The sequence below is a fragment of the Carcharodon carcharias genome, chromosome 25 (assembly GCF_017639515.1).
Source record: "Carcharodon carcharias isolate sCarCar2 chromosome 25, sCarCar2.pri, whole genome shotgun sequence".
In the NCBI taxonomy this organism is placed as follows: domain Eukaryota; kingdom Metazoa; phylum Chordata; class Chondrichthyes; order Lamniformes; family Lamnidae; genus Carcharodon; species Carcharodon carcharias.
The window spans coordinates 47,472,007-47,487,766 of NC_054491.1; the positions used below are offsets into that span (position 1 = coordinate 47,472,007).

Genomic DNA, 15,760 nt, shown 5'->3' on the forward strand with positions numbered 1-15,760 from the left:
GTTTGATAGAATACTCTCCACTTGCCTGGATGAGTGCAACTCCGCCAACAGTCAAGAAGCTCGACACCATCAAAAACAAAGCAGCCCACTTGATTGGCACCCCATCCACAAACATTCACTCCCTCCACACCCAACGCACATCGGCAACAATGTGTACCATCTGCAAGGTGCACTGCGGGAACTCACCAAGGCTCCGTAGACAGCACCTTCCAAACCCACAACCACCATTACCCAGAAGGACAAGGGCAGCAGACACATGGGAACACCACCACCTGCAAATTCCCCTCCAAGCCACTCATCATCCTGACTTGGAAATATATTGCCGTACCTTCATTGTTGCTTGGTCAAAATTCTGGAACTCCCTTCCAAACAGCACTGTGGGTGTACCTACACCACAAGGACTACAGCAGTTCAAGAAGGCAGCTCACCACCACCTTCAAAAGGGCAATTAGGGGTAGGCAATAAATGCTGGCCTATCCAGCCATGAATGAATAAAAAAAAAATTCTCGTCCTGTTTAATTTTAACTTAGACCATAATGCCATAAGGCATAGAAGTAGGCCATTCGACCATCAAGTCTGCTCCGCCATTCAATCAGATCATGGCTGATCTGATAATCCTCAATTCCACTTTCCTGCCTTATCCCCATAACCCTTGATTCCCTTACTGATTAAAAATCTGTCTTTCTCAGCCTTGAATATACTTAACGACCCCACCTCTACTTTACTCTACTTTTACTACCTTTACATCATCCAAGGCTCATGAGCTTCAGATGGCCCACCTTTTCCCTTCAAAGGAACATGCCGATTTTGTACCTAAACTACACCTTGACTTAATGTTCTTCACTGCTCTATTACTGCTTTACCTTGCAATCACCATTTCGAATCTATATATGCTCAGAACCTTCTTAATCAGAAATTAGCTCTTTTCCTTTGAGCATTTTTTAATTATGTTGCCACTTTATGGTCTCTTTTTATAAGTATTTTATAGCAAATAATACTGTGGTCACTGATAGCTAAATGACCTTTCAGTGTAACACACTACACTTTCACTTAGTCATTTCCGAGAGCCAACACCGTTTCCTTCCTTATGGACTGGAGATCTAGTGATCAAAGAAGTTCGTCTGCACACAGAAAAGAATCATTTCCTTCCATACCCTTAACATTTTTTTTCCTAGGCTTACAAGAGTAATTTAAGGCCAATGGTATGACTCAATTTATGTTATACATCTTTGAAATTTGCTGATTAATTTCTTAATTATTCTGCTTCTCACTATTTGGAGTTCAATCTATAAGAACAATTTAACAACAGTTTCCCCCTCTTCTCCTCAATTCAAGCCAAATTAGATTTAGTCTTAAATCTATCAAGTATATCCTATCGAAATGTAACAATCTTAGTCAGTACTGCCATGCCTTCCTCCTATTTCGCTTTCTCTATCATTCCTGAATACTGCCACTATCAGCAACTTTAGTCTTCACCACTACCGTTAACACTTCCTTTGCCTTGTGTCCATGACATCTTTGTCAATCTCTCTTTAGACCCCACCTATTGCTGACCTTCCAACCTGCTTTACCTGCTCCACCCACTCTTTAAACAGTATAAATTCCATCACATTTCTACTTCTCTTTAGCTCTGAAGAAGTGTCATGCAGGCTCAAAACATTAATTCTATTTCTCTCTCCACAGACGCTGACAGGCCTGCTGAGTTTTTCCAGCTTTTTCTGTTTTTATTTCCTGAATACTTCATAGCCAGGAATATTAAGAACCATTTCCTGGCCTTATTTAAGCCATGTCTCCATTAATGTAGTCACGTCGTAATCCCATGCAGCCATCTGTGCCTGTGTTTCACCAACCATATTAGTTAGGTTACAGATATTGATGTACATTTTCATACCTCGTTTGTCACTTTACCTATTTTCCTCAGCCTAGTCCTTGCAATTTTTTAGGATATTTCTAATTTCATTGTTATTTATATCTCTCTTCTGATATCATTTCTGCTCCTTCCTGCTGTTTTATGGTCCCTGTCTCCAGGCAATTTAGTTTAAACACCCCTCCCCCGCAACCCCAGTACTAGTAAATCTCTCAGCAAGAACATTAGCTTTGATCGGGTACAACCCATCTACCTTGTACAGGTGACCCTTGCCCAGAATTGGCCCCAATGCCTGAATAAACTGCAACCCTCCCTCCTGCATCACTTTTCCAGCCACATTATTTACCTGCACTATTTTCCTGTTTGTGTACTCATCAAAACAGAGCACTGGGAGCAATCTCGAGATTAGTATTTTAGAGGTCCTGTTTTTTATTCTTTTTCCAACCCCTGAAACTCCACCTGAAGGGGCTCAACACTTGCTCTCCCTGACGTTCAAAAGAAGTTTGGGGGACAGCATCTTATCTTTTGATTAGATACCTGACAACTTCCTGGACTTAACATTGAGTTCAACAATTTCAGACTGTGGCAATTGCTTCCATTATATTGTTGTTTGCAACGGTTCTTCTGTTGCCATTTATAGTTCCTCTAGACTCCTGTTTTGTTTTTTCAATTGTCCCACAGTAACCCCTTTTAGGCTTAAACTATAACTTTTCTCAATTGATCACTCCCGTTGTCCACCCAATTGCAGACCTATCCTCTTATTTCCTCTCCTGTCTCTACAATTGCTTAAAAACTGCTGCATCTCAATTTTTTCCAACTTCGATGACAGATCAACTACTTGAAACATTAACTGTTGCTCTCTCCACAGTTACTACCTGACCTGTGGAGTACTACCAGCATTTTCTCTTATCTGTTGTATAATCTTGCTATTTAAACTTTAATGGAGAACTCACGAAGAATTTGCACTGCAGACTGAGAGATGCTGGGTAACAACATTAGCTTATCAGAAGGGCAGAAATGATTGCAGACATTTTTGCAAGGTTTCAATTCAGTTGCTGATATGAACCCACGAAGGCGAGCTAAGTAAGGACACTAACAGCTTCTAAGAAATTCTGAAAAAATAAATCAATTCTGCGGCCATTGGTACAGGAATTAGTTTCAATGTAAACATCAAATATCATCCTGGGATAAGCAGAATGTGAACAGATGTTTGCAGAGTGGTGTCAGAATCCACCAGCTCCTTCAAGAGATATCAACTTTTCCTCTGTTTCATAAAATACCAGTTCTGCACTGACAGCAGCAAACAAGCAACATGCTCACCAGTTGGTAAAAAGGAGAAGTCCACATTAAACAAATGACTCATTCTGCAAAAGCAGAATGAAAAGAAGTTGAAATAGTAGCATTTGAAAACCATTCACGGACAGATCTTCAGCCTGGGCACCAGGGCACCACTGCCTAAATGTAATAAATCATACTAAGCCAAACACAAAGTCTTACTTGTACATCCTTTATTAACTACCAGGTGTCACAAACCACAAAATTAGTGCTATTTTATTCATTTAATGGGTTTAAAAAACACCTGTGATATTCTTTCCAACAAAGTTTAATAAGTGACTGTTCTCTAATTCAAAAAGGGACTATTAGTTTGCCTTGATCTGGTGAAACTAGATTCAGCAGTTCAAGTGACAATGACACCTTTCAATGGAGCTATCAGTTGCTTTTTTTTGTACTTGACAAAATGCCATGCCACTTATTGAAATTGTGCAGGTTGGTACCTTTGAACATTTGTTAAGATTTGTATCAGATCCATCTGGCTGTCACGGTGCCAGAGAATGCTATTGCCTTGAGTCAGAAACTTTTGACTTTCAGTCTCACTGCAGGAATTTGAGCACTTAATGACACTCAATTGCAGCACTAAGGAATGCTGCAACATTGGACCAAGACTCCATCTACCATCTCAGATGAGCATAAGCGATCCCATAAAACTAAGAAAAGCAGGGTACTTCTCCCTGATATCCTGGTGAATGTTTATCCCTCAATCGATACCACAAAAACAGATTATCTGGTCATTATCACACAGCTGTTTGTGGGACTTTGCTCTGTGCAAATTGGCTGTCTTGTTTCCCACATTACAACAGAGATTAATTACTTCAAAACAGTACTAACAGTACTTCATCGGTTGTAAAGTGCTTTGGAATGTCTGAAGGTGCTATATAAATGAAGCCTTTCTTTTTATCAGAGACTGTTAACATCAGAAAAGTTCATTTGTTTTCAAATTTCAAAAGAAATCATAATGGCTAAAAGCCAGGGACTGTCTGTTGTCCTCCTTTCTCAATTCTGAGCCAAGTTTAGCTGAACACTTCTGGTATATTTCACGCAAAACTGAAAGGTTAGAACTGGAGGTGATGCTCCACGTCAGTTTGCATTCAACGTGGTGACAATCGGGGCTTTGCCTTAATCCAAAAGACAATCTTCTAAAGAATTTCAGTCTTTAGTACAGTCTGAGGTTTAGTACAAAACCAGCCTAATCCTCTGTCTGACTGTGTAATGAACATGAATTAGTTGTTTTAGCATAATCTGTGTAATATTTCTATCTGTCTAATGGAACCATAGCACAAAACTATTAGCCAGGCAATTGCTGGCCCCCAAGATTTTCTGGCTGAAAGCAACAGGACCCAGATTTCAGCTTGTGGGGAACATTAATTCCTTACAGAAATTATGACTTAGCTATTGATCGGTGTAAACAATCCAAAAGCAGCACAAGAAATAAAATCATGTGTTGTCAATTACAGTATCTGTATATTTACCAGTCTTGTATGTATGAGAGGCAAAGATGCTTGGCAGGACTCCAGAAACCCCACCCATTATCTCTTACCGCTTTGGCAACAGTCTGCCAGTGTTGATGACTCCGACATTCATCCATTCGTTTTTTGTGGAAGAACCTGCATTTTTCTGGGACCAGTAGCACGTCGCTCACAAACTCGCCCACTGCCAGAAAAACAAGAGTGAAACCCTGATGTTATTCCCAGAAAGGACTATAATGACAAGATTCCAAACCCTTGAAAGGAACACTTATAAAGAGTGGATTTTGTCAGAGATTTTAACCTCCCACAGCTCTATGCAAAATGGCCTACATTTTTTGGGGGGCTAAGCATAAGGCTCTTTCACAGAGCTAGTACAGGCATGATGGGCCAAATGGCTTCCTCCTGTATTGCCTGATTCATCAAACTCAAAGCTTCATTACCTGGTCAAATATCAGAAATTGCTGCAAATTTTCCCAAATTCTTATTTTAAATGTTGGCTCCTTTGCATCTCAGTTTTAAATGATTGTCCTCTTATTCTGTAACTATGTTCGCTAGTTCTAGATTCCTCCACTAGTGGAAACATCTTCTCAACGTCGACCCTGTTAAGCCCCTCAGAATCTTGTACGTTTCAATAAGATCACCCCTCATTCTTCTAAACTCTAGTGAACAAAGGCCTAACCTGTTTAAGCTGTTCTTAATAAGTCAACCCCTTCATCCCAGAAATCAGCTTACTGAATCTCTTTTGAACTGCCTCTAATGCCAGTACATCCTTTCTTAAATACAGGGACCAAAACTGTACACAGTACTCCAGGTGCGGCCTCACCAACACCCTGTACAGTTGTAACGAGACTTCCCTATTTTTAAACTCTAACCCCCAGCAATACAGGCCAAAATTCCTTTTGCCTTGCACCTGCATGCTAACTTTTGTGTTTCATGCACAAGAACACCCAGATCCCTCAGTGTTGCACTTTTTTGCAGTCTCTCTCCATTTAAATAATAGTTTGCCTTTTGATTCTTCCCACCCAAGTGCATGACCTCACACTTTCCTACATTAAACTCCATCTGCCAAGTTTTTGCCCATTCACTCAAACTATCTATATCCCCTTGCAGATTCCTTATGTCCTCATCATAACATGCCCTCCCACCTATTTTTGTATCGTCAGCAAATTTGGATATAGTACACTCTGTCCCCTCCTCCAGGTAATTAAAATAGTTAGTAAATAATTGAGGCCCCAGGGCTGATCCTTATGGCACTCCACTAGTTACGTCTTTCCAACCTAAAAAGACCCAGTAATCCCGACTCTCTGTTGTGTGTTAACCAATCCTCAATCCATGCTAATACATTACTCCCAATACCACGAGCTCCTATCTTGTGCCCCCTTATTGAATGCCTTCTGGAAAATCCAAATACACTACATTTACTGGTTCCCCTTTATCAGCTCTGCTTGTTATATCCTCAAAGAACTCTAGCAAATTTGTCAAACATGATTTCCCTTTCACAAAACCATGTTGACCATGATTGATTGTGTGAAACTTTTCTAAATGTCCTATTTCTTCCTTAATAATGACTTTAGCATTTTCCCAACAACAGGTGTTAGGCTGACTGGCCTATAGTTTCCTGCTTTTTGTCTCCCTCCCTTCTGGAACAGGGGCCTCTCATTAATGGTTTTCCAATCCACTGGGACCCTCCCTGAATCCATTGAGTTCTGGAATATTTGGACCAACGCCTCCACTATCTCTGCAACCACTTCCTCTAAAATCCTTGAATGCAGACCATCAGGTCCTGGCGACTTGTCTAACTCTAGTCCCATTACTTTGTCAAGTACTTTGTCCCTTGTGATAGAGACTGTTACTAGGTCTTTCCTCCCATGAACTCCTTGCTTATCTGATATCTTTGAGATATTTATAGTCTTCCTCTGTGACAACCGATGCAAAATATTGGTTTAAATTATCTGCTATTTCCCTGTTGCCCGTTATCAATTCTCCAGTTGCATCCTCCAAGGGTCCCATGCTCACTTTAGCCACGCTCTTTTTATATACCTATAGAAGCTCTTGATGTTTGTTTGTATATTTCTTGTCAATTTACTTTCAATCAATTTTCTCCCTCTTTATTAGCTTTTTAGTCATCCACTGCTGGTTTCTAGAGATTCCCCAATACTCTGGCCTACCACAAGTTTTCACCATTTTGTATGCCTTAATTTTTGATTGGATACTCTCCTTGACCACTTTGTTAATCACTGGCGATTCATCCTTCTCATCAAGTCCTTCTTTTAGACTGGGATAAATTTTTGCTGAACATTATGAAATATCTGCTTAAATGTCTGCTGCTGCTTATCCACTGACCTTCCCCTTAGTCTATTTTCCCAGCCCTCTTTAGACAACTCTTTCTTCATGCCTCTGTAATTCCCTTATTTAAATTGAGGACACTGGTTTGAGGCCTGAGTTGCTCGCCCTCAAACTGAATTTTAAATGCCAACATGTTGTGATTGCAACCCCCTAGAGGATCCTTAACTACCATATCTCTTATGAATCCCATCACTAGATCTAAAATAGCCTGTTCCCAGGTAAGTTCCGCACCATATTGCTCTAAGAAACAATCCCTGATGCACTGTACAAATTCGATTTTTCCAGTCAATTTACAGATTAAAATCACCCATGACAATTATAATGCCCTTCTTACATGCCGCCATTATTTCCCAATTTATACTTTGTTCCACAGTGAGGCAATTCTTTGGGGGCCTATAGACGACTCCCACTAGTGACTTCTTCCCCCTGCTATTCCTTATTTCCATGATCTATTGCACCTATATCACTACTCACCACCGCACTGAGACCTCCTTTTATTAACAAAGCTACCCCACCTCCTTTATCTTTTCGCCCATTTTTCCGGAATGTTGAAAACCCTTGAATATTGAGTTCCCAGTCTTGGTCACCCTGCACCACGTCTCTGTAATAGTCTCAAGTCATATTCATATATTTCTATTTGTACTGTCAACTCATCTATCTTGTTACAAATGCTGCGTGCATACAGATAAAGAGCCTTAAAGTTTTAACTTTTTACCATTATTACTTATTCTGGTTCTAATTTCTGATGCACTCTCCTGCTTAAATTTTCTGCTCCTTCTGTCACACTTTGATTATCATTCGCCCAAGTCCTATCTACAACTAATATGATTCGCCAGGACACTGGTCCCAGCAGAACAGTTCTCTCCTTCCCCAGTACCCCATGAATTGGAACCCATTTCTCCCACATCAATCTTTGAGCCATGCATTTATCTCTCTAATCTTATTTACCCTACACCAATTTGCACATGGCTCAGGTACTAACCCGGAGATTATTACCTTTGTGGATCTGCTTTTTAATTTAGTCCGAACTGCTTGTAGTCCCTCAGCAGAACCTCTTTCATAGTCCTACCTATGTTGTTGGTACCTATGTGGACCACAACAACTGGATCCTTCCCTTCCCATTCCAAGCTCCTCTCCAACCCAGAAGAGATGTCCTTAACCTTGGCACCAAGTAGGCAACACAGCCTTTGGGACTCTGTCTTTGCTGCAGAGAACAGTATCTATTTCCTTAACTATGCTATCCCCTATTATTACTACCTTTCTCTTTTCTCCCGCCACTTGAATGGCTCTCTGTACCACAGTGCCATGGTCAGTTCGCTCATCCTCCCTCTAAGTCCATGCCCTCATCCACAACAGGAGCAAGAACCTCGAACCTATTGGACAAGGGCATTGGCTGAGGCTCCAGCTAAAAGTTAAATTCTGGATCCCTATACCTGCCCCACTTGCAGTCACACCCTCCTGTCCCTGACCATGGTTCAAATTTGAAGTAATTAATCTAAGGGGTGTGACTGTTTCCTGAAACAGTGTCCAGGTAACTCTTCCCCTGCCTGATGTGTTGCAGTGTCTGCAGCTTGGATTCCAGCTCATCAGCTCTGAGCCGAAGTTCCTCGAGCAGCCAACACTTGCTGTACATGTAGTCACCGTGGATCACACCAGCATCCACCAGCTCCCACGTACTACAGCTGCAACATCGCCTGCCCAGCCATCTCTATTCTATCTAGTTAATTAATTTGGATCTTAAATAGTTTACAAGCGATTTCTTAACTGTACTCTTCAGCTGTAATAACGACTCTTGATTTAAACCACTTGGCCAATCAAAAGAGACACGGAAGAGATACCCACCAATCACCTTTTGACGTCACACATTGGCTCTGACAGGTAGAAACAGGTTGAAGGGGCCCTCTGCCACTGGTTTTTATCTCCTGCTATCACTGCCCTCCTCACACAGGTCCACTCTCCGTTGCTATGCCCATATGCATAAATAATTTGGCCTTTTCTAGCTTGTTACTTTTATCTACCAGTTCTGCTTTTGGATCTATCTTATATGAAATCCACCTCAGCACACCTTTGATGTCCCTCCTATCTCTGAAACTAAGCCAACGTTTCAGTGGCACAAGCGTCAGCTATCAAATGACTCAGATTTAAGGTATTCAATGAAAGAACCAGAGGCGACATGAGAGAAAAAGATGTCACGCTGAGTTATGACGATCTGGAACGTGCTGTCCGAAAGGATGATTAAAGCAAATCCAATAATATCCCATTTCAACAGGGAATTGGATAATACTTGAAGGGGGAATTTTTCAGGAAATGGGTTTAATTAGATTGTGCATGTGCTGTTCTTTCAAGGAACTATCAGTTGGAACACTTTAAAATACCAAAGCCTTCAATAATTTTCAAGAGCTCTGTTAGGTCACCCTTATCAGGAGACCCCAATCTGTTCACAACTTCTTCTTTGGTGCAGCCTTGTAGTTCCGGGGTATCTTGTAACCTTTTTCATGTGCTCTCAAGCGCTTCCATACCCTATTTATATGCAAACTACACTCCAAGTGCGGTCTAAACAAGGCTCGATACAAGCATAGCAGAACTTTTCTAGTTTTAATTCTACCTTTCTATTTTTAGCCTATCTACAAACTCTAATATCATACCTTGAAAACACATTTTCAAGTCAGTAATCAATATCAAAAAGAGCAGCAGCTCTACTATAGGCCCCACAGGAAACACCACAGAGTACTTCCATCCAACCTGAGAAACAACCATTCATAAATACCCTCTGCTTTGTGTCCTTCAGTCAATTTCATAGCCACACAGTAAATTCCATGAGTTCAATTTTGCGAACACATCTGACGCTTCATTAAACGTCTTTTGAACGTCCATGTGCACAAAATAAACTACCTTCATCGAGCCTGTTCATTACTTCATCGAGCCTGTTCATTACTTCATCGAGCCTGTACATTACTTCATCGAGCCTGTACATTACTTCATCGAGCCTGTACATTACTTCATCGAGCCTGTACATTATTTCATCGAGCCTGTACATTACTTCATCGAGCCTGTACATTACTTCATCGAGCCTGTTCATTACTTCATCGAGCCTGTTCATTACTTCATCAAACTCAGTCAAGTCAAACGTAATACACTAAGTCTTTGCTTTAAGTTGCCTCGTTTTAAGTGATTTTGATTTAACGTTGTGTTTTTAATGAGGGTCTGTATTCATGTTTAGTGTTCTAGGTTCACATTAGGTGTTGTTTTGCGCTGGGTGTAACATGGGTCATGTTCATTTTGAAATGATCTCTTCTGCTGGCCACCCTCCCAGTTGTTGCCGGCTGTCCTGGCCAACCACATAAGGTGCTACATCAAAGGTTATTATGGAAAACAAAAGCAAATGGTGTAGGGGGTAATATATTAGTATGGATAGAAGATTGGCTGGCTGGCAGAAGGCAGAGAGTATGCATAAATGGGTCTTTTTCAGATTGACAGGATGTGTCGAATGGAGTCCCACAGGGGTCTGTGCTAGGGCATCAACTTGTTGCGATTTACGTCAATAACTTAGATGAGGGGAGTGAAGACATGGCAGCTAAATTTGAGCGACACAAAGGTAGGTAGGAAATTATGTTGTGAAAAGGACATGAAGTTGCAGGTGGGTATAGATAGGTTCAGTGAGTGGATAAAGATCTGGCAAATGGAGTTTAATGTGGGAAAACAGTAACTTGTTCACCTTGGCAGGAAGAACAAAAAAGCAGAGTATTATTTAAATGGAGAACGGTTGAGTAATTCTGAGGCGCAGAGGGATCTAGGTGTTCTAGTACATGACTCAAAAAGTTAGTATGCAGGTACAGCAAGTAACTAAGGCGGCTAATGGAATGCTATCCTTTATTACGAAAAGAATTAAACATAAAATTAAGGATGTTGTTCTTCAGTTCTACAGGACATTAGTGAGACTGCACCTCAAATAGTGCGCGCAGTTTTGGTCTCCTTATTTGAGGAAGGATGTGAATGCACTGCGGTTCAAAGGAGGTTTATTAGATTGAGACCTGGAATGAGTGGGTTGTCTTATGAGGAAAGGTTGGACAGACTGGGCTTGTTTCCACTGGAGCTTAGAAGAGTAAGGGATGACTTGATTGAAGTTATATAAGATCCTGAATGGTTTGGGTGGACATTGAAAGGATATTTCCACTTCTGGGCGATTCCAGTACTAGGGGGCACGGTTTTAAAATTAGAGGTCACTCTTTTAGGATAGAGGAGAAATTTTTTCTCACAGAGGGTTGTGCAGCTTTGGAACTCTGCCTGAGAAGGTGGTGGAAGCAGGGTCATTGAATATTTTTAAGGCAGAGGTAGATAGATTCTTGTTAGGCAAGGGAATCAAAGGTTATCAGGGTTAGATGGCAATGTGGAAATCGAAACACAAGATGATCAGCCATGATCTTATGGAATTGTGGAGCATGCTCGAGGGATCGAATGATCTACTCCTGTTTCTATTTCTTATGACCCTCCCATTTCCAATTTTCCAGCTTACAGCTTCAATTGGTAGGTTGTTTCTTGCCTCTCACTGTTCATCTCCCGGGCCCTTGTTCACAAGCGTGAGAGGCTGCGAAATAGCATATTTCTTTTTTATTTTTAAATTTACTTTATTTATAAGCTATTTTGTTTCCAAACATAGTAATTTATCAATGTACAGTATTTAACCTTAGAGTATAATGTCTCATTCTGCTGGGAAAGGTCCTACAGCACCTAATTAAAGTTTTTACATTGATTGTAATGGGAAAATTTGACTCACTTAATATGTTTCATTTAAAGTTGCACTTTTCAGGAATGCAACTGCAACGTTAAGCAAGGAATTACTCAACATCCTTCAAGCCTAGCTGCTATTCATTTATTAACCCATGTTTTTTTCAAATGGCCAAATAATTTTTGTAGAATCAGGGTACAACACAGGAGGCGGCCATTTGACCCACTGACTCTGCAACAGCTCATTTGAACAGTAATTCAGTTAGTCATTGAGGGAGCATGTGCACTGGGTGTGCACTTGAAGTGCTGTAGTCTACAGGGCTAACACAAGTATCGCAAAGTGGAATTAAGCTAGACGGTACTTACGGTAGGCCAAATTGTCTTTTCTGTCCCTTAAAAGTACAGAAACATAAGGAAGTTAAGGGGAGATAGAATACTACCCACTTGCTTGGATGAGTGAAGCTCGCACAACACTCAAAGCAGCTTGATACTGTCCAGGACAAAGCAGCCCACTTGACTGGCACCACATCCACAAACATTCACTCCCTCCACTACCGATGCACAGTAGCAGCAGTGTGTACCACCTACAAAATGCACTGCAGGAATTCACCAAGGCTTCTTAGACAACACATTCCAAACCCATGACCACTACCATCCAGAAGGACAAGGGCAGCAGGTAGATGGGAACACCATCACCTGGAAGTTCCCCTCCAAGTCACTCACCATCCTGACTGGGAAACATATTGCCGTTCCTTCATTGTTGCCAGGTCAAAATCCTGGAACTCCCTTCCTGACAGCACTGTGGGTGTACCTACACCACATGGTCTGCAGTGGTTCAAGGCAGTAGCTCGCTATCACATTCTCAAGGGCAACTAGGAATGGGCAATAAATGCTGGCCCTGCCAGCAAGCCCACATACCATGAAAGAATTTTAAAAATGGGGAATGATGCTTTGGGAAAGGGCAGGAAAATAAAAAGAATGCTACCATAAACTGAGAGGGAGTGTGGATGGCAAGTGCCATTAAAAACCGGAGTGTAGAAAATAACATAGAAATATAAAAAGACTTACAGCACGGAAGAAGGTCATTCAACCCAACATGTCCATGCCAGCCAAAATAAAGTTATCCAGGATGCTCTAGGGGAGCAAGAGTACCAACTTGAACAGAGGAGATTGGAAGAAAGGCATATGCTCACTAAATTGGATAGAAAGAATTGATGGCATTTTAAATTGAAGAGGTTAAGGGAGGACTGGAATGGTTGGAGTATGTAGCATATCTTAAAACGGGGGGGATTGATGAGATAGTCCCTCTGTCAAAGGATAGGGAGTTACGTTCACTGTCTCTGCAAATTAGGGCAAAAACTAGTTGGAAAAGAGTGGCTGTTGAGGGAACCTTTCATTAATTGATGGTCTGGTTGGTCCTTCAAATAACTATAATTTCACCTGGTTTCTTTTAAGGTAAAAATCAACTTTGTGAAATCTCAAGTTTTTTTTAAATTCATTCACAGGATATGGGCTTTGCTGGCTGGGTCAGCATTTTGCCCATCCCTAACAGTGTTGCTTAATGAAAGCAAAATTAATCATATTTTAGGTACAAGTGCAAAATATTCCAGGAGATCTCAACCCTACAAAACCAACCAACACCCCACTAACCCCGATCACTGTCTCTCAAGAAGAAACAAAGTGACATTCGAATTTTCAACAGGCAAATCAGATCATACCTGCAGCTTTTGGGCTCTCTACTAGATTCCTCCATTAGAGGTTAAAGAATGCTGTGTACACTGGCCGTTTAAGGTACAAAGCAGGAATATTTAATTATTTTCAAATCCCAAGTTTATTTCCCTTTTTTGGGGACTGTCTACTTATATTAGCACCATTCTGCTCATTTTCTAAGTTGTCTTGTGTGCGATTTGTATCAAAATAGTTTAATGAGTGAATAAGTTTGATTCATCGGAAGCCTCTTATATAACACTACATTTAACTCCTTTAATCAGATGAGACGGGAACAGCACTTTACATTTTGGGTGTAGCTGAATACTAGCTACATCAGCAGCTTTTTGGTAATGCTTCCAGCTTTGTACGTAAGGCTGAAACATTGTCATTTAGTTTGATCAGGTCACTGGAGAGGGTAATAGTTTTTCCATTTCACAAATCAATCTATTCCATCAATAATAAAGGTTAAACTCTTAATCCAACCCTGGTGCTGAGTGTTCAATGGACAACCATGAGAGAGAATATCCTTCAACTGTTTAAAGTACAAACTAGCCAAATCATTTCCACTATTAAAGCAAATCAGACAGCATTTAATACAGCTTATCAGCAAATACAAAAATGATCTGTGCAGTTTAGAAACTGCAGCTCAAAAATCATCCTATACAATATGCAAAGATAATTCAATACACAAAACTTCAAAACTTTCCAACTTAAAATTGAGAGTCATCTACTCCATTCTATTTTTGAGGGAAGAATTCAAAATGATTGAAACCTGACAACACTGGCAGCCACAACACAGGCACCTGCTTAATGCACAAGCTAACAGTTGCGCAGAAAGAAAGGTTCCTCTTATAACTAACATTTCTGCAATGTCCTCACCTATTTCTTCCAATAATCAATGGTGGGAACCCTCAGATTCTGCGCAACCAACATACGACCGCTGTGTTGTAGCAGCATGTCTCTAACTTGAATGCTGGTGCAGCCATGATTGGCGCTCAAGAAACTAAAAGACATTTGAAACAGGAGGAGGAGAATGAGTGTTTTGACAGAGACTTGGCAGACGCACAGGGAACTCGAGAAATGGTGAGCAAATTTCAATAGAAAGCAGTGTCGCTTTACAAGTTTACAAACTGCCTCTACCCAATGTCCCACCGAACCTAAAGAGCCTTCTCCCACAATGAGGGAAGTTGGCCCCCTCCAAACAATCAGCAAGATGGTTCCAAGGTGATAATCAGAGGCGACTTGTGTTCTTTGTTGTTCTAGAATGGGGTCAACAACAAATTATGCTAATCGACACAGGTTCAACCGTTACTACCATATATACCCCGCATCTGAACTCTACACTGTAGAGGGAGGGGATCATTTGTCACCCCCAAACTTCGAAGAGACCCCATATTAACTGCTAGCGAAGCATTTCCTGGAACTCTCCTGTTACTTCTTCCACTATAATCAATGCCTGAGCTGTACACCTTAGGTAACTAACCATCCTTCCTGCTTGTCCTCCTTGAGAACTGCCAGAGGAAGACACAGGTCACATTGCATCTGCTGCTGCCAGCATTTCCCAGCATACAGCATCACTCACTCCATCCTTCCCTCATAACAGTTCAGATGCCCACCTGGGGGGAAGTTATGACAGTAAACTAGAGGTGGACCAGTGGGACACATAGCATAAGTGACCTGAAGGAGGAAACACAATGCTAGCTAAATGATCAGGATGGGTGGCCTCTTGGCTAAGCAGCCTGAGAATCTAGATCTCACATGCCACACTGCATCACTGATGCAGGCTTCCTTTAAGGATCATCTTTCTTTCATGTTACTTCTAATTGCAAAAATCATTCCTTCATTTTTCTAATCTCCCAACTGCAGGTTCAAGGTTGTGTTTCCATTCCTTGCTTAAAACTATCAATCCATGTCCTTTTTCCTCTCTTAATTCTGACCTCCGAAAGTACGAGCATCTCTGGCATTTTCTGTGTCAGCAAGCCTTCCTATAATCAGACTTACTATGCCCTTTCTCAGGAGGATATCCTCAGAACACAAGCGAATAGAATCACAATGAACATGAATATTTATCACTTGAGAAGGGTTGTAGTAAAGTTTGTCAATAGCAGAGGGACTGGGGGGTTGCATAACACAAATCTATGAAGGTTGGCAGTGCAAGCTGAAAAGGTGGTTGAGTGTGTGTATTGGATACTTGGCTTTATATTTCATAAAAAAATAAAATGTAATGCTAAATCTTTAAAAATCTCTGGCTAGGCCTTATCTCAAGTGTTGTGAATAATTCTGGCACTACACTCTAGCAAGGGTGAGA

At 41.0% G+C, this 15,760-nt stretch overlaps 1 protein-coding gene across 4 annotated transcripts in view; it reads right to left on the reverse strand.

Moving 5' to 3' along the window:
* Positions 1-15,760, reverse strand: part of aplp2 (amyloid beta (A4) precursor-like protein 2) — a 186,302-nt gene that overhangs the window by 85,876 nt on the left and 84,666 nt on the right. For all 4 annotated transcript variants that reach the window (XM_041174080.1, XM_041174079.1, XM_041174081.1 and 1 more), the window contains exon 4: positions 4,743-4,855. In XM_041174080.1, the coding sequence (XP_041030014.1) occupies positions 4,743-4,855 (113 nt within the window). The remainder of the gene's footprint in view (positions 1-4,742; positions 4,856-15,760) is intronic.